The sequence below is a fragment of the Cannabis sativa genome, chromosome 9 (assembly GCF_029168945.1).
Source record: "Cannabis sativa cultivar Pink pepper isolate KNU-18-1 chromosome 9, ASM2916894v1, whole genome shotgun sequence".
NCBI classification, from domain to species: Eukaryota; Viridiplantae; Streptophyta; class Magnoliopsida; order Rosales; family Cannabaceae; genus Cannabis; species Cannabis sativa.
The window spans coordinates 59,476,773-59,496,937 of NC_083609.1; the positions used below are offsets into that span (position 1 = coordinate 59,476,773).

Below are 20,165 nucleotides of genomic sequence, written 5' to 3' on the forward strand. Positions count from 1 at the left end.
TTAAATCTAACATTCTCAATAATTCAAGAGGTATTTTTAACGAACTTAAAAATTCAAGGAGTATAATTTAGTACATGTCAAAGTTCAGGGACAAAAATCCTAATTATCCATCATGATATCTATATAAATATGAAACACAAAAATGAACAATTGTAATTTAAGGTTCCCATGTAAAGTTTTATACTCATATACAGGGACGGAGGGACTTAAGCCCTCACTCAATTTTATAATATATAAAAAGATTTTATGTTATATATGTATTTAATTTTTGTTTATTATAAATGTGTATTAAGCTCTCACTCAATTTGTTCCTACCCAATTTTAAAGGTAATACCACTAAAATTTAACACCAATTTCAAAAAAAAAAAAAAACAAAAAAAACAATCAACACTCTTTTTTTTTTCTAAGCACATATGTAACACACTATTTAACATGCTTTTTTATTTCATTCAACTTTTATTCAAGCCCTTGAAAAAAAAAAAATATTCAAGCCTTCACTGAACCAAATTTATGGCTCTGCTCATATAAAACAAAAGATGCACATATTTTATTATTATAATTAATACTTTTTTTTTGAACAATTATTAATAAGTACACTATCAATTAATGATATTTGACTAATTAATTCTACAAAAAATCTTACTTTTAGTCACAACAAAATTTATGACTAAAAGTAAAAAAAATTGTGATTAATTGTAAATCATGATTCTTATGTTGTGACTAAAAGGTCTGTGGCTAAAAGTATTAGTCACAAAAATTACAATTTGTTGTGACTAAATGTCTTTTTTAGTCACAATACTTGTTGTAACTAAAATTAAATTAGTGATAACTTGTAATTAAATACTATGTTTTAGTTACAAGTAATATTTTGTTGTTACTAAAAGTCACATTTAATTACAAAAAAATTATATTGTGACTAAAAAATTGTTACTGAAAGTAGTAATTTTTGTAGTGTACTGTAAGTACAATATTAATATGTATATATAAAAGAGTTTCTATCATGTGGAATGTGAGGTCAGATGCTCTTTTATTAATTTCTTGTTGATGACAAAACAAAGATATAAATAAAATAAATTCATGCTTCACTAGTAATTGTTTGCTTTCACAATGGGATTGGGTGTGAACATAATATGAACACCAATTATTTATTATCAAACGTCTTTTTCACTGATCATTTGCCACGTGGAAAATACTAGCCAGGTCAAATATTAGTGATAATTTATTTGGTTATATAAATATTTGTAACTAAGCAATATCATTATTGTTTTATTGGTGTAAAAGTCTACAAGTACTATAATTTAAGGGGTATTTTTGCCAAATAAAATAATTTAGGGGGTAAGAGTTTACAAGTGCAATAATGCCGGAGATCAACGTGGCTTGTTTTGTTTCGTACGATTAATATTGGCTAATTTTGTTGTACGCCACTAGTTGTAATTTAATTTTATAAGACCAGCATGATTAGTTTTAATTTTTGTAAAGTGAGTATGACTAATTATGTTTTGTAAAACCAGTAGGTTAGTTTTAGTTTTGTAAGGTCAGTATGGTTAGTTTTAGTTTTTGTAATGTCTGTATAACCAGTATGACTAGTTTTGATTTTTGTAATGTATATGATTATTTTTGTTTTTGTAAAGCCAATTAATTTTAGTTTTGTAAGGCCAATATAGCTAATTTTGATTTGTTATAAGGTCAATATGGTCTAATTAAAATACATCAAATTTATTGTAGCCACATTCAGCAATGGAGACGAGAATAGATAAGTCTTTGTCTTTACACCAGACAATTATGTGTGACAATATGTATTTAAAATTTTATATTTTATTAAATATTTGATATTAATTAATTCTTTTTTTTTTCTCTCTTTTCTTCCCTTTATTTTGTAGGTATTTATTAATTAAAGGGTCGGAACAACTCTTAGTTTTGAGATTCTCTTTTTTGATATTAACGTTTTATTAACTAATTCTTTTAGGGTTCGTTTGGAACGCCGTATTAGGTCGTATTGTATTGTATTGTATTATATTAAATTGTATTTTATGCAATATTTTTATGTAAAACTATGTGTGGTATTAACTTTTATAGACACCTAAATATATAATATTTTAGTATAAATTAAAGTTTAACATAGTATTACATAAAAATATGATATATAATCCAATTCAATATAATACAATACAATACAATACGACTTAATACGGCGTTCCAAACGAGCCCTTAGAGTATCTCTGCATGGCCTTAAAATAGACAATAAACTTTTATAAATAGAAAAAAAATCCTCTATTATTTGCGTAACGTTATTACGTTTGTTATTTTAATCTGCATTAGTTTGTCTCTAAAATAAATAAAAGTATGAAAAATTATTTATTTTTAATCTATAATTAAATTTTACATATAATTTTAAAAACATTTAAGAAAATTGGAAGAACCACGACATCCTTTGGCCTCGGCCCCGGCCCCAACCCCGACCCTACCCTTAGCTTCGTCATCACTGCTACAGCAAAATAATTAGATTTTAAATTTCGGAATTTCTTTGAGTCAATGATTGACGTGAGATTTTTTAATAAATTTTTTTCTTTCACAAAAAGCAATAATCACATGTTAATTAGTAAAACAAGAAGAAAACAAATGACGTATATGTACGTTAAATTTTTGTAAATGTGTCAAGATGGTGCAAAAGAACAAAAATATAGATAAATTAAAGGCTCTACTCACCAATAGTATTTTTTTCTTTTTTTTACGTTTTCTCAAATTAGAAAGAAAAAACAATCTATATATACAGCTAGCAATGGACAACACCATATAGTAGATAATTAGGTGTTTTAAAGTATTTTGTGGTGAACGTTTGTCTATTCACACCATATAGTTGGAGATAGACATATAATTCTAAATTATTTTTGAATGAAAATAATCTTAATAAGTTGGTATTAACTTATATTATAAGTTTTATAAAAAAAATATTATGTAATCGGTATCTTTATCCCAATCCTAAATTTCAAACCTCAGGCTATTTCTAAATCACTACTACAAAATAGACTTTTAGTGTCGGTTTGATGGACGCTTTTTTTAAAAAACTGACACTAAAAACCACCCCAATTCTTTGGTCTCGGTTTATAACTGACACCTATAATGACTTTAAGTGTCAGTTACTAGACCGACACTAAAAGTATAACCGACACAAAAAGAAGTTAAAAAAAAATATACATACAGATGGAGTATTATTGTCGATCGGTTTATAACCGAGACTAAAGGATCCTTTGGTCTCGGTTATAAACTGACACTTAAAGGGTATAACAAAAAAAAAGTTTATTTTTTTTTTGCTCAATAAAAAAATTTGTATTTAATAAAAAAAATTAGATTTTTTTTAAACAAAGAAATTTGTATTTTTTTTTTTTGCTTAATAAGAAATTTGTATATTTTCAATTAGAGAATAATTTTAAAAATTAGTTGTATTTAAAAATTTATTGTGAAAGAGAATAATTAATAGAGACTATTGGACAATTATTTGAGGTCTTAAAATATTATTGGAGAATTATTTTAAATTTAGTTATAAAAAATTGTATTTAATAAAAAATATATATTATTATAAATTTTCCTTATAATTTTCTCAATTTTCTATTTTAACTTTACGTGTCTTTAATTAAATGTATAGTTAATATTTTTATGATAAAATATCAATGAAGTAATGTGGAGAGGAGTACTTCATCTAATAAAATTAATATATATTTTTAAATTATTTTATCTAACTTTTTTTTTTTTATTTCTCTCTTCCTTTGGCTTTTATTTTACAATGAATATATATTTATCAAATATATTTTTGGTTTAAAAAAATATATATTTTTACAATAATAAATATGGTAGTGGTAGGGAGTGGAAAGATCAGGATTTAGCTTTTTCCTTTATTTCATATTATATTAATTTAATTTGGAACAAAAAAAAAGGTATTTATTTTTTATAAATGGTATAATATACCATTTATTTAAGCATCAGATTTATTTGATTTTCTTTTTAAATGGGATATATATAATATATTATAACATAACCCTAGTAACCCTAATTTTACCCCCTGCCGCCTCTCTCTCTCTACTGCTCATCTCTCTCAATCTCTCAGCTCTATCTCTCTCAATCTCTTTACAGCTCTATCTCTCGCTCTCTCTCTTTATCGCCCATTGAAGACCCCGAGCTCACCGGCGTTGATGGTGCAAATGGAGCCTGAAACAAAGCTCACCGGCTAGCACGACCAGACAAGTGGCTCCCATCTCCGAGCGTCACTGTGAAACCGGGACCGCCGCCATACATCATGGATTTCGAGCAAAGCCATGGTCAGATTTGTTCTCTCTCTCTCTCGCTCTTGATTTCTCTTCGTCTTTGTCTTTCTCTCCATTTCTCTCCATCTCTGTGTGTGTGTTTGTGCAGGTAAATGGTCTTGAAGCTCGTCGTGGGTTCGTGTTCGAGGCGGAGAAAGGAGTTCAGGCCGCCGTGCTCGTGGTGGATCTGAGTTCTATAATTTTTTTTTTGTTATGAAATTTTTGTTCTGGGTTTATTACTTTTTGTATGAAATTTTTGTATTAAAGTTTATAATTGTATAATGATAATATTTATTCTGGGTTTATTACTTTTTTTTTGTATGAAATTTTTGTAAAGTTTATAATTGTATAATTATAATATTTATTCCGAGTTTATTATTTAAAATGTCTTTAATTTAATATTGTATAATGATAATATTTGATAAAATAATAGCTATACAATTTTATTATTGTTTAATTTTTAATTTAATTAATTTATATTTAAAAAATTAATTCTAAAATATAAAAAATGATATTTTTAAATAATATGAAGTTACATTCATCTCGGTTATAAACCGAGATATATAGTGCAAAAATGATTGTACATTCACTAGTCTCAGTTTAAAACTGAGACCAATGCTCAAAAGTCTCGGTTTAAAACTGAGACTAAAGGATATATTTTTTGTCACTGTGGAATAAGTGTCGGTTTTACTAACTGATACTAAAAGTATTGGTGCCAGTTTAAAACTGACACCAAAAGTACAATTTGTAGTAATGAATATTATAATAATAATTAATATAATAAAAAGTTTTATCCATAGTATTATTTTTATTTAATATATGTGAGAAAATAATTAATTAATAATTTATGATTCAGTATATCAAACCAATAAATACGTAATACAATCAAGAAATAATAAACCAAAAGATCACAAAATTCAAGTAATAAATTAAGCAGTAAAATAGAAAAGAATAACACCATGCATGTTTAGCGAGTTCGAGCCATTACAATGCTCTACGTCTTGGTCAGAACAACAGCAACTATATCTTTATTGATATCAGTATTTACAAGGTTACAAAAATCTTTACAAACTTTTCAGAGATTACGAGAATAAGTTTCTCTCTCTAGTTTAGACTCTCTCTCTCTCAACCTTACACTTTTCACTCAAGCTAATTAGTCTGATTCTCCACATATTACAAGGATTGATAGTTATTAATTTATAGATGTACATTGTTTCTTAAATTAGCTCTGAGAATATCGTGGCTTATTTATATCGCCTTAAATGATCTAGCTCATCTCCAGCAATAATAATCTACGTTAGCTTTGATAACACACTTTTAGTACAGACAATTCAAAAATTTTAATATAGACAAACTATTTAGATGTACATGACCTTCTCCAGTTTCATCATCACACATGACATTCCCCAAGTGATATAAAATTGTACAACTCCTAATCTTTCTCTTTCGAATCACGAGATTCTGACTATCACAATGATAATCTAAAATTTTATATGGCCATCTACATTGTTATGGTTATTTTGAATTTCACACCAATCACTACAAGAAATGTCACTTTTACTATATTTTTGTGCTGGCAAAAGTTTAGTATTGCGCTGGTAAAATAAAATTTGTATGATGTGTTGGCAAAAGGAGTTGACAAATCAACGTTGGTATTAGAACTTTTGTCAGCACAAAATGAAAAGCGCTGCAAAAATGACTTTTCCTAGCGCGTAAATGTGTTGGTTAAAATTAAATTTTAGCCACTGCAAATATGCGCTGATAAAACTTTGACCTTTTTGCTAACGCAGTTTGCGAAATGTACTGGTAACTTTTACCAACGCAATAACAAACTGTGCTGGTAATAATATTTCTTGTAATGAATATTTATATTGAAATATATTTCATAAAGTTTCAAATACTTTACTGCACTGAAAATTTGACTTCAAATAAATGAATTTCATAACAATTTATGTTTGCAACACTAAAAATTATTTGAAATTATATAAAAAAAAATGGAGGTTCTAGTATAATATATGCTATCTTATATATCTATATGTATAAAATAAGAATGTATAAGATATCATGATACTAAGAAACGTCACTTTTACCAGCACAGTTTGCTACTGTGCTGGTAAAAGTAAGAGGTCAAAGTTTTACCAGCGTACATTTGCAATGGCTAAAATTTAACTTTTACCAGCGCATTTACGCGCTGGGAAAAGTCATTTTTGCCAGCACTTTTCATTTTATGTTGGCAAAAGTTTTAATACAAATATTAATTTGCCAACCCCCTTTTGCCAGCACATCACAAGAAAATGATCTATTTTATCAGGACAATACCAACTTTTGCCCGCACAAAAATGTGCTGGCAAAAGTGACATTTCTTGTAGTGTGACTACACACTAAAAAAAATTAATTTTAGTCACAATAAAATTTATGACTAAAAGTAAAATAATTGTGACTAATTATAAATCAGTATTCCTATATTGTGACTAAAAAATTTGTAGTTAAATGTATTAGTCATAAAAATCATAATTTATTGTGAATAAATGTATTTCTAGTCACAATACTTATTGTGATTAAAACTAAATTAGTAACAATTAGTAACAAGTTGTATCTAAATAGTATATTTTAGTCATAAGTAAATTTTTATTGTGACTAAAAATCGTATATATTTAATTTATATTATGACTATTACGTTGTCACTAAATATAATTTTTTTTTTGTAGTGTTTCTATTTTCACTTAAACAAATTATATAATTAATATCAATTTTTGGAAGCTAATTACTCAAAACTCAAAGGCAACCACGGACTCGAGTGATAGTTTTTAATGAATATACCAAAATTAATATTAATTAACACTATTTTCAAAAAAAAAAAAAATTAATTAACACTAAAAAATATTAACTTTGTATTGTCTCATAAGTGATAGTGGCTAGCTAAAGAATGGAGAACTAATAATAATGATCACTAAAAAGCTTGTAGTGGGGAAAATTTCAAAAAAAAAAAAAAAAAAAGATTGAGACAATTGATGAATGACATGCCATAATGTAGAGAGTTGAGATTGACCTATCATCGTCAATTTTGGGAGATTAAATCTGAACCGTAGGATCTTTTTTGATGCTCTAATATACACTTAGTAAAAATAACTTTGAATTGGGAGACAATTTCTCCATGCTTGTAACTTCTTCAGAATTATGATAAATTAACATGCTTAGGAAAAATATAAATACTGTTGTGTACGAGTTCATGATACTTCCTCAAGCCTATTGTTTTTTGTTTTTTCATTAAAATACGTTTTTATGTATATGTATTTCATGTTCAAATAAATTTTGAGAGTTTAACTTCTTTGATTTTGCAAGAATTTAAACATACTTACAATATTTCTAGCTAGCTAGCTTCAATATAGGACGTTGAATGAACTAGTCATTTTCAATATAATGTGTACCATAATATAGATAAATAATAATTTTTTTTATCATATAGGGTTGCTTTGAACAGCCTAATATAATTAAAGATCATATTGTTAGTCTTATTTCAATTTGAATGTATTTGTCATTAATTCTTATTATATATATTCATGGTCTGGTTTTTAGACTAATATAATTAAAGATCTTGAATCTCATTAGCTGTGTTTTTAGGTGTACATGAATTATTATTGATATTCTCTAAAGAAATATATATATAAATTCTTAATAGAGAATATATAATTCTATTGAGAATCTGTTGTTATAGTCATTTGCATATATCAATCGATCTTAATAGTCTTTTAAATTTGCATTCCGCTCCTCGTGTACATTTTCCTCTTCTTTTGCTCATGAGTCTCTTCTTCTTTCTTTTAGTACTTAGTAACATGATCAACCCTAATAGTTCGACCTAAAATCTTTGCTCCATTTAAATTATCTGAAAATTCAAAACCATTATTATAGACACCACCAAACACAAACAAAGAACACACAAAATGCATACAAATTTTCAAAAAAAAAAAAAACAAATGGTGAGAGACAACGAACCAACAGCAAGCTTTGTACTTCTCTGGTCCTCGTAAGCAACAAAACCAAACCCTTTTGATTTTCCACTAACCTTGTCTCTAACAAGATTTACGTCCACAATTTCTCCATACCTATACAACAAAAATCTATTAATAAAATACAAAAATTTGAAAACAAAATGAAAAGACAGCAACAGTAGTAGTACTTACTGAGCAAAGACAGCAAGAAGATCGCAATCGGTAAGATCGAAGGGAATGTTTCTGTAATATCCGCTAACTCCGAAAGGGTATTTTTGTAATTTTATTTAGCTGAGAGTATTTTTTTTTTATGTTACATATTTATGGATTTAAATATGTATAGGATTATTTTTATGATGATATAATATTTGATTTTATTGGCATGTGTATAATGCCTAATAGATACATATCTCTGGATATTGTTATATGGGTATATTATTATTATTATTATTATTATTATTATTATTATTATTATTATTATTATTATTATTATTATTATCTTATACGTATTATTATTATTATTATTATTATTATTATTATTATTATTATTATTATTATTATTATTATTATTATTATTATTATTATTATTATTATTATTATTATTATCATTATTATTATTAACATTAAGTATATGCGATACGTATACACGAACGGAACCGAACCGAACGCCTATTTTGGTGGAATAGGAATCGCTCCACTTCGGTTCAATGCGATATTTTGCTTGGGTTTAAACACGATAGAAATTAGGTTTTAAACTCTATTTTCGTACACCCAAAACAGAAAACCAACGAGAGAGAGAGAGAGAGAGAGAGAGCACGTATACGGCGTATACGATACCGAAAATTTTCGTTTCTTCAAGCGGAGTGAAACCTGGGTGAACGTGGGGGTTTGGGATCACTTATATACGACCTAAGGAAGCTTTTTAACGTGGTATAAGGGGCGGAAGTCGTCGTTTTGAGATTCGCCATTTTTGAAGCTTCAAAGGTGCGGCTTAGTTACGGACTCGAATTCAAACGTGTTTAAGCTTGTTCTTGGGTCAAGGGAGGTTATATTTGAGTGCATGGGACCCTAAGGATTGTTTTTGACGTAAGAAAACGAAGCTTTAACGTCCAAAACGAAAATCCAAAATTTTGACTCCATTAAAGGCGGTACACCGCCAACGAAGAAGACAACCCCGATCTGCCTTCTCGGACCACTTTTCTTGATCTTTTTGAGGTCCTGAGCATTGTGGAGAGCTTCCCCAATCGAAAGGACGCTTCAAGAGCAATCGGAGACAAAGTTACACTTTACCGGCGACGAAACCGACGAAAACTCCGGCGACACTCTGTTCAGGGGTTTCTGGAGATTATTTTTCGATTTTCTTTCAGTTCTTGACTTGTGCTAGGTGTTCTTAGGCCTACTATGAAGTTTGATAATTTTCTTGCAATTATTTGATTTATTATGAATTATTTGGTTTATTTGTTAAATTAATTAAGAAAAATACTTAGATTACTCAGAAAAATCTAAATATATTTTATATGATTAGTTATGAGATATAAACTATATATTGCAAAATTGGTAGATTCGAATTTCGGTTAATTTTGTATTTTTCATGAATTATTTGTGCTATTTATTAAATTAATTATGAAAAATACTTAGGTTGCTCAGAAAAATCTAGATTTATTTAATATGATGGACTATGATATATAAACTGTTATAAAATTGGTAGATTGAATTTTCAGGCGATTATGTATTTTTCATGAATTATTGATGTTATTTCTTATTTTAATTATGAAAAATACTTACGTTGCTTAGAAAATTCAAAGAAAATTATTTATGACTTATTACAGATTATAAAGTGTATTAGAAGAGTTATATTCGGTTTTTAATCAATTTTGATATTTTTCATGAATTTACTTAATTAATGCTTAAGATAATTATGAAAAATAGATAAGTGTTGTTAAAATAGTAAAATGTATTTTTGTAATACTATTTACTGCCTATGATATCAAATGGAATAGGTTTTATTATTTATTGGTTGCTGTAGGTATTTATTATAATTATTGGTGATTAATTAACTATTTATTTAGACTTTAATAAGAATAAATAGTATTTTAGTAAATTTTACGTAAAAATGTGTTGTATGAATTCATGTTTTACGTTAAGAATGTTTGTTTGAGTCCATGCAATATGTTTGTGTGAATCAAAATAATAAATGCTTATGTATGGTGTGTCATGCAAGTGAAATGGACCTATGTGTTACGTATTTTTACGTAAGTTTCTGTATGAGTTTAGAGATTCATACTTGAATGTATTTTGAGTGTATTGTTGTGTTAATGAATGTCTAGGATCTTGTTCTCAACAAGGAAATTCGTTGAGGTGCTCGAGGTAGCAAGTGTGGTCTTAGCAACTGAGGTAAGAAGAGTGGACATCTGTGCACAGGGTGTATGTTATGCATACAACTTGGGTTGGTTTGCTATTTAATTTGATTGTGTTATGATTTCCTTATATTTTGTGAGCATCGTTAGCATGAGAATAATATTAGGGTCTTGCTGCTTGTGTGAGCATAACACTCACGAGTTATAACATTATCATGGGTGAGTACAACTTATGGTAATTAATTGCCCTGTTGGATGCCAAGTGTGAGAATAACACAAGGCAGGGTAGGTTACCTCATGTCTGATCAACATGAGAGAATAGTTGATTATCGTATGTGAGTATAATGTGCGGTATGAGACTTGATGTGTGCATGTGAGAACAACATGCGTTGTGGATATATTTATGGAATGTGAATTACTGTTGATTAATATAAAAGAGCAAATTATGTCAAGTAACTAGTTAGGAGGGTTATGTCCTACATAACTCTTTTTACTGGGCGTTAGCTCACGGGTGCTCTGTGTGCAGGTAAGGGTAAGGCTAAGCAGTGAGAATGAAGAGCTCGAGGCGTGGACCGCATGTTAGGGGGCTGGCACAATATTTTGCTTTTAATGTTTTTAACTGCTAAACATTTTGGAACTATTATTTTGACTTAACTAGTTCTTATTTAAGTTTACAGTACTAAAAGTATTTTGTTTTAAACAATGAGATCTCATGCTTGGATATTTTTCAATAAAGCAGTATTTGATTGTCTTTATCTTATTAAATTGTTTTATACGGACTATCCTATGTGACATCTCGGGAAATCGGGGTGTTACAATATGGTATCAGAGCAATACGGTCCTAAAGAATGTGGTTAGCCCTAACATGTAAAGTTCACCGCCATGAGACGAGCTCGACTCAGCATGCGTAAGTGGTTATTACTTATAATTAAGTTGCCTTAAATTTCTGCATGCGAGAGGGTAACATTATTTTCATGTAAAATTGATGATCAAAATGATCTTGATGTGTATTGGTTTGTGTGGTTCAGGAGTTTAGAAATGCCTCCTAGAAGGTCAGTTAGAGTGGGTCGAGGTCAAGGTCGAGGTCGAGGCCAAGGCCAAGGCCGAGATGATGGAGGGATCAATGAACCACCTCAAGCACCACAGGGATGGGAAGAGCGCATTGCCGCACTGGAAGGAATCATTCATAGGCAGGATGAAGAACTTCGTCAGCTGAGACGTCAACCGGAGCCGCCAGTCCAAATAAGGCAGGATGCAGAAAATAGAGACCCACCAGCTGCAGTGGTATATCCTGCTACAGAGGCTAGACATGAGTTGTTAGCAGAGAGATTTCGGAAACAACACCCACCTGAGTTTGAGGGAGGCATAGACCGGTAGTGGCTGAGGAGTGGATAAGTCGCATAGAAAGCATTTTGCAGATGCTAAGGGTGGATGGGAATGACCGAGTGAAGTGTGCATCTTACATGCTGAGGAAAGATGCTCGTATCTGGTGGGAGGTGGTGGAACAAACAAAGGATGTAGATACCGTGAACTGGGATGATTTCAAAAGGGTCTTTAATGAGAAGTATTATAACTCAGCAGTTCTAGCAGCAAAGGTCGATGAATTTACTGGGTTAGTCCAAGGGAGTCTTACTGTGACTGAGTATGCAAAAAAATTTGATAGATTGGCGAAATTTGCTCCGGATGCGGTACTCTGCGATAGAGTGCGAGCACATCGATTTGTGGAAGGCCTGAAACCAATGGTTGCTCAAGATGTGGAAATTGTGTCAAGGGGTCAATTCAGCTATGCTCAAGTTGTCGAAATGGCTCTTACGGCTGAGCGGAGTGAAAACAAAATTTGGAAGGAAAATGCTGCCATGAGAGAATCTAAGAAAGGTGGAGCCAATTCTAATGACCACAAGAAACGGGGACAGGACCAGTCCGGGCAGCGAAGTCAAGACAAGAGGTACAAAAGTGATAACGACCAACGATTTAATGGCAGCAGTGGGCGAAACATTCCAGAATGCCCTAAATGTACCAAACGTCATCTCGGTGAGTGTCGCGCAAAAGCATGCTACAAATGTGGAAAAGAAGGACACATCAAACGCAATTGCCCACTGTGGGGACAGACTGGGAATAGAGCAGAACCCAAGAAAGATGACAAGTATGTTCCAGCCAGAGTTTTTGCCATCACTCAAGCAGAAGCTGAGGCCAGTCCTTCGGTTGTATCAGGTCAGATTACTATGGCCAACACCACTTGTAAAGTTTTGTTTGATTCTGGTGCAACTCATTCCTTTATTGCTAGCACAATTGTAAATCATATAAATGCACCGAGTGAATTATTTACTGTGGGGTTTGGGACCATGTTACCATCTGGGGAGGTTGTAATCTCTAGAAGTTGGCTTAGGGGTATACCTGTCAGGATAGATGGTAGAGAAATATTTGTAGACTTGATTGTATTAGATTTATTTGATTTTGATGTAATCTTGGGCATGGATTTTCTTACTAAATATGGAGCATCAATTGACTGCAAGCAAAAGAAAGTTGTTTTCACACCAGAAGATGGAGAGACTTTCGAGTTCAGGGGGGTAGGAAAGAAACCCCGCACTCCTATTATTTCGGCAATGAAGGCTGGACAACTATTGCAGCGTGGGTGCTTAGGGTATCTAGTTAATGTGGTTGATGACACCAAGAAAATTGAAAGAAAGCCGGAGGAAACACGGGTAGTTGCTGAGTTTCTTGATGTATTTCCAGAGGAGTTACCCGGGTTACCACCACACAGAGAAATCGAATTTGTGATAGAATTAGTGCCCGGGACAGCACCAGTTTCCCGCGCACCATATAGAATGGCACCATCTGAATTGAAAGAACTCAAAATACAGTTGGAAGAATTGCTTAAGTTAGGGTTTATCAGACCTAGCTACTCTCCGTGGGGCGCACCAGTTCTATTTGTTAAAAAGAAAGACGGTACTATGAGAATGTGCATAGATTACCGAGAATTGAACAAGGTGACTATAAAGAATCGGTACCCACTGCCGAGGATTGACGACTTGTTTGACCAGCTTCAAGGGAAAAAGGTGTTTTCTAAGATTGATCTTCGTTCAGGGTATCATCAGCTAAGAATCAAAAATGAAGATATACCGAAGACAGCCTTCAGAACGAGATACGGGCATTATGAGTTCATGGTGATGTCATTTAGACTTACAAATGCCCCAGCAGCTTTTATGGACCTCATGAACCGAGTCTTCAAGGAATATCTGGATCAGTTTGTCATTGTATTCATAGATGATATTTTGATTTATTCTAAGACAGAGGAGGAACATGAGGAGCACTTACGCTTGACCTTGCGGCGGCGAGAGAACATCAATTGTATGCCAAGTACAAAAAATGTGAGTTCTGGTTGTCCGAGGTTGCATTTTTGGGCCACATTGTCACTAACGGGGGAATAAAAGTAGATCCTGCCAAGGTTGCTGCAGTGAAAGAATGGCCTAGACCAAAGACCGCCTCAGAGGTTCAAAGCTTTTTGGGTTTAGCAGGCTATTATAGAAGGTTTGTTGAGGGGTTCTCAAAGATAGCCACACCCTTAACAGAATTAACTAGGAAGAATCTAAAATTTTCCTAGTCAGACAAGTGTGAGCAAAGCTTCCAAGAGTTGAAGAATAGACTTATCTCAGCACCAATCCTCAGTTTACCAACAGAAGAGGGACAATTTGCGGTATATTGTGACGCATCTAAACAAGGGTTGGGTTGTGTTCTAATGCAAGAAGGGAAGGTAATTGCTTACGCTTCAAGGCAATTAAAAGAATACGAACAGAGATACCCGACACATGACCTAGAATTAGCCGCAGTGGTTTTTGCACTAAAAATTTGGCGTCATTATCTCTATGGAGTGAAATGTGAAATCTACACCGATCATAAGAGTTTAAAGTACTTTTTCACCCAGAGGGAGTTAAACATGAGGCAGAGAAGATGGTTGGAGTTGGTCAAAGACTACGACTGCGAGATAATGTACCATCCCGGTAAAGCCAATGTGGTAGCGGATGCACTCAGCCGTAGAGGTCCCAGACTAGTTTCCACTTTACAAGGAGTATCAAGGGAATTAGTGGAAGACATGGAACGAGCTGGTATAGAGTTTATTACAGGGCAACTTGCAAAGGTCACACTTCAATCCACTTTGTTAGAAAGAATTAAGGAGGGGCAGACGACAGATCAAAAGCTCAGTGAACTAAAGCAAGAAATTTTGAATAGTAACGCCAAAGATTATGAAATATCAGACACGGGATTAATTCGGTTCAAGGGACGAATTTATGTGCCCGATAATGATGAGCTCAAGAAGGGGATATTGGTAGAAGCTCATACTACACCTTATTCAGTTCATCCCGGGACCACTAAAATGTACCATGACCTAAAAGCATTGTATTGGTGGCCTGGTATGAAAAAGGATGTAGTTGAATTTGTGGCCAAATGCTTAACATGTCAACAAGTTAAAGCAGAGCATCAAAGACCAGCGGGATTGTTACAACCACTGAAGCTCCCTGAATGGAAGTGGGAAGAGATTTCCATGGATTTTGTGACTGGATTACCTAAGACTACAAAGCAACATGACGCCATTTGGGTAGTCGTCGATAGGTATACAAAATCTGCCCATTTTCTACCAGTACGCATGACTTACTCCATGGACCATTTTGCTGAACTTTATGTGAATGAGATTGTGAGATTACATGGGGCACCGTATTCTATTGTTTGTGATCGAGATGCTCGGTTCACTTCGTCTTTTTGGGAAAGCTTACAGAGAGCAATGGGAACTCGATTGAAGTTCAGCACTGCATATCATCCAGAGACAGATGGTCAGACTGAGAGAACAAATCAGATCTTGGAAGATATGTTGAGGGCATGTGTGATAGATTTCCAAGGATCATGGAGCAAATACCTGCCTTTGATTGAATTTTCTTACAACAACAGCTATCAGTCTACTATCGGGGTAGCACCCTATGAGATGTTGTATGGAAGAAAATGCAGGTCTCCACTGCATTGGGATGAGTTGGGAGAGAACAAACTCCTAGGGCCAGATGCAGTTCAGCACACCAACGAAGCTATTCAGAAGATCAGGGCTAGAATGATCACAGCTCAGAGCAGACAGAAATCTTACGCAGACCTGAAGCGGAGGGACATTGAGTTCGAAGTGGGTGATCATGTGTTTCTTCGAGTGACACCACGAAAAGGACTCTCGGTGAAGAGATTTGGCAAGAGAGGGAAACTAAGTCCCAGATATGTTGGTCCATTTCAGATATTGGATAGAGTGGGCAGTGTAGCTTATAGAATAGCTTTACCGCCATCATTATCTGGGGTGCACAATGTATTTCATGTATCTCAACTCCGGAAATATGTGTCAGACCCATCGCATGTTTTGAGCTATGAAACACTGGGTTTGCAGGAAGATTTGTCCTACAATGAACGTCCGGTAAAGATTCTTGATCAAAAGGATAGGATTTTGAGAAATAAGACAATTACCCTGGTGAAAGTCCTATGGAGAAACAGCGTGGTTGAGGAAGCTACTTGGGAGCTAGAGTCTGTTATGCGAGAACAATATCCAGAATTATTTGAGTAAAATTTCGGGACGAAATTTTCTTTTAGAGGGGGATAATTGTAATATCCGCTAACTCCGAAAGGGTATTTTTGTAATTTTATTTAGCTGAGAGTATTTTTTTTTATGTTACATATTTATGGATTTAAATATGTATGGGATTATTTTTATGATGATATAATATTTGATTTTATTGGCATGTGTATAATGCCTAATAGATACATATGTCTGGATATTGTTATATGGGTATATTATTATTATTATTATTATTATTATTATTATTATTATTATTATTATTATTATTATCATTATTATCATCATTATTATTATTATTATTATTATTATTATTATTATTATTATTATTAACATTAAGTATATGCGATACGTATACACGAACGGAACCGAACTGAACGCCTATTTTGGTGGAATAGGAATCGCTCCACTTCGGTTCAATGCGATATTTTGCTTGGGTTTAAACACGATAGAAATTAGGTTTTAAACTCTATTTTCGTACACCCAAAACAGAAAACCAACGAGAGAGAGAGAGCACGTATACGGCGTATACGATACCGAAAATTTTTGGTTCTTCAAGCGGAGTGAAACCTGGGTGAACGTGGGGGTTTGGGATCACTTATATACGACCTAAGGAAGCTTTTTAGCGTGGTATAAGGGGCGGAAGTCGTCGTTTTGAGATTCGCCATTTTTGAAGCTTCAAATGTGAGGCTTAGTTACGGACTCGAATTCGAACGTGTTTAAGCTTGTTCTTGGGTCAAGGGAGGTTATATTTGAGTGCATGGGACCCTAAGGATTGTTTTTGACGTAAGAAAACGAAGCTTTAACGTCCAAAACGAAAATCCAAAATTTTGACTCCATTAAAGGCGGTACACCGCCAACGAAGAAGACAACCCCGATCTGCCTTCTCGGACCACTTTTCTTGATCGTTTTGAGGTCCTGAGCATTGTGGAGAGCTTCCCCGATCGAAAGGACGCTTCAAGAGCAATCGGAGACAAAGTTACACTTTATCGGCGACGAAACCGACGAAAACTCCGGCGACACTCTGTTCAGGGGTTTCTGGAGGTTATTTTTCGATTTTCTTTCAGTTCTTGACTTGTGCTAGGTGTTCTTAGGCCTACTATGAAGTTTGATAATTTTCTTGCAATTATTTGATTTATTATGAATTATTTGGTTTATTTGTTAAATTAATTAAGAAAAATACTTAGATTACTCAGAAAAATCTAAATATATTTTATATGATTATTTATGAGATATAAACTATTGCAAAATTGGTAGATTCGAATTTCGGTTAATTTTGTATTTTTCATGAATTATTTGTGCTATTTATTAAATTAATTATGAAAAATACTTAGGTTGCTCAGAAAAATCTAGATTTATTTAATATGATGGACTATGATATATAAACTGTTATAAAATTGGTAGATTGAATTTTCAGACGATTATGTATTTTTCATGAATTATTGATGTTATTTCTTATTTTAATTATGAAAAATACCTAGGTTGCTTAGAAAATTCAAAGAAAATTATTTATGACTTATTACAGATTATAAAGTGTATTAGAAGAGTTATATTCGGTTTTTAATCAATTTTGATATTTTTCATGAATTTACTTAATTAATGCTTAAGATAATTATGAAAAATAGATAAGTGTTGTTAAAATAGTAAAATGTATTTTTGTAATATCATTTACTGCCTATGATATCAAATGGAATAGGTTTTATTATTTATTGGTTGATGTAGGTATTTATTATAATTATTGGTGATTAATTAACTATTTATTTAGACTTTAATAAGAATAAATAGTATTTTAGTAAATTTTACGTAAAAATGTGTTGTATGAATTCATGTTTTACGTTAAGAATGTTTGTTTGAGTCCATGCAATATGTTTGTGTGAATCAAAATAATAAATGCTTATGTATGGTGTGTCATGCAAGTGAAATGGACCTATGTGTTACGTATTTTTACGTAAGTTTCTGTATGAGTTTAGAGATTCATACTTGAATGTATTTTGAGTGTATTGTTGTGTTAATGAATGTCTAGGATCTTGTTCTCAACAAGGAAATTCGTTGAGGTGCTCGAGGTAGCAAGTGTGGTCTTAGCAACTGAGGTAAGAAGAGTGGACATCTGTGCACAGGGTGTATGTTATGCATACAACTTGGGTTGGTTTGCTATTTAATTTGATTGTGTTATGATTTCCTTATATTTTGTGAGCATCGTTAGCATGAGAATAATATTAGGGTCTTGCTGCTTGTGTGAGCATAACACTTGCAGGTTATAACATTATCATGGGTGAGTACAACTTATGGTAATTAATTGCCCTGTTGGATGCCAAGTGTGAGAATAACACAAGGCAGGGTAGGTTACCTCATGTCTGATCAACATGAGAGAATAGTTGATTATCGTATGTGAGTATAATGTGCGCTATGAGACTTGATGTGTGCATGTGAGAACAACATGCGTTGTGGATATATTTATGGAATGTGAATTACTGTTGATTAATATAAAAGAGCAAATTATGTCAAGTAACTAGTTAGGAGGGTTATGTCCTACATAACTCTTTTTACTGGGCGTTAGCTCACGGGTGCTCTGTGTGCAGGTAAGGGTAAGGCTAAGCAGTGAGAATGAAGAGCTCGAGGCGTGGACCGCATGTTAGGGGGCTGGCACAGTATTTTGCTTTTAATGTTTTTAACTGCTAAACATTTTGGAACTATTATTTTGACTTAACTAGTTCTTATTTAAGTTTACAGTACTAAAAGTATTTTGTTTTAAACAATGAGATCTCATGCTTGGATATTTTTCAATAAAGCAGTATTTGATTGTCTTTATCTTATTAAATTGTTTTATACGGACTATCCTATGTGACATCTCGGGAAATCGGGGTGTTACAGTTTCCGACGAAGACATAGGCGGAATCTTTGTAGTTGGCGTGCCATGAGGCCTCTTCAGAAATCTTTAAACTAATCTCTTTCGAATTAATGCTTTGAATTCTTTTAACTAGGGTTAGAGGATTCATTGTCTCTTTCTATAGGTTGAGAAGATAACTGAAACCCTAACCGTGTATGATCAGATAGTAAGAAAGATTGAAAACGTAGAACCCCTAAGAAGAAGAGAAGAGAAGAGAAACCCTGTAGCTTGGTGCGGCTGATTATGTATATATATATATAATTGATTATTGCATATTCATTTAAATTTTAAAATTGACTTATTCAACAAGAAATAGATATATCTATATATATACTAGGAGAGGGTTAGCACGTGCAATGCACGTGCCTAACTCTCCTTAATCTAATTTATTTATATTTTTGTTCACTTAATTTTTATTTTATAAATAATTATAATTAAAATTATATAATTTAATTTTTATATCTTAATTATAATGTAAATTACAAATACATATTTTATTATTATATTTGAAATATAAGAGTAAGAAAAAACTTCTAAAGTGGGCATTACAGACTTTTTGAACACTATTTTATGTAAATTATTTTGAATTTCTTAAAATTTTGTAAGATGTTTTAAATAACTATAACTTACACGACCATAAAAAATAGACTAAAAGATTTCATTGGATGCTGAAACAGTAAGGGTGGATCGATGTACTCTTTTTTAGGAGTGCACCGTATAAACTTCCTACGATATACATACTACTATCAAATATTCAACTTGTAATCATTTTTTTTTGAGACATTGTAATCATTTAAAATAATTAAAAGAAAACTAATTTTTTTTATAGAAAATCTATAGTGCAGTACTCCTCTAAAGAGCTATTTTGGTAGGCCATTTCATCTATTTCAGCATCTATTTTTTTTTCATGATCGTTGTAGTTATTTAGGACAATTTCTGTAAATTTCCAAAAAAAAAAAAAAAAATTGAGTAGTTTTTAGTGTAAAAAAAAATATTCAAATAGTTATTTACCACACTTATAAAAAAAATAGTCACACG

The 20,165-nt window shown here is 32.1% G+C and overlaps 1 protein-coding gene across 2 annotated transcripts; it reads left to right on the top strand.

Annotated features, from left to right (window-relative positions):
* The first annotated feature begins 12,353 nt into the window (after positions 1 to 12,353).
* On the top strand, positions 12,354 to 19,048 carry LOC133030820 (uncharacterized). Of its 2 annotated transcripts, XM_061103729.1 has the most exons (3): positions 12,354 to 12,855; positions 18,264 to 18,330; positions 18,820 to 19,048. In XM_061103729.1, the coding sequence occupies exons 1-2, from the start codon at positions 12,384 to 12,386 to the stop codon at positions 18,305 to 18,307; spliced, it is 516 nt and encodes a 171-aa protein (XP_060959712.1). In that variant the 5' UTR covers positions 12,354 to 12,383; the 3' UTR covers positions 18,308 to 18,330; positions 18,820 to 19,048. The 2 variants fall into 2 exon arrangements, with proteins under 2 accessions (XP_060959712.1, XP_060959713.1); XM_061103730.1 differs by lacking the exon at positions 18,264 to 18,330.
* Positions 19,049 to 20,165: the final 1,117 nt, after the last annotated feature.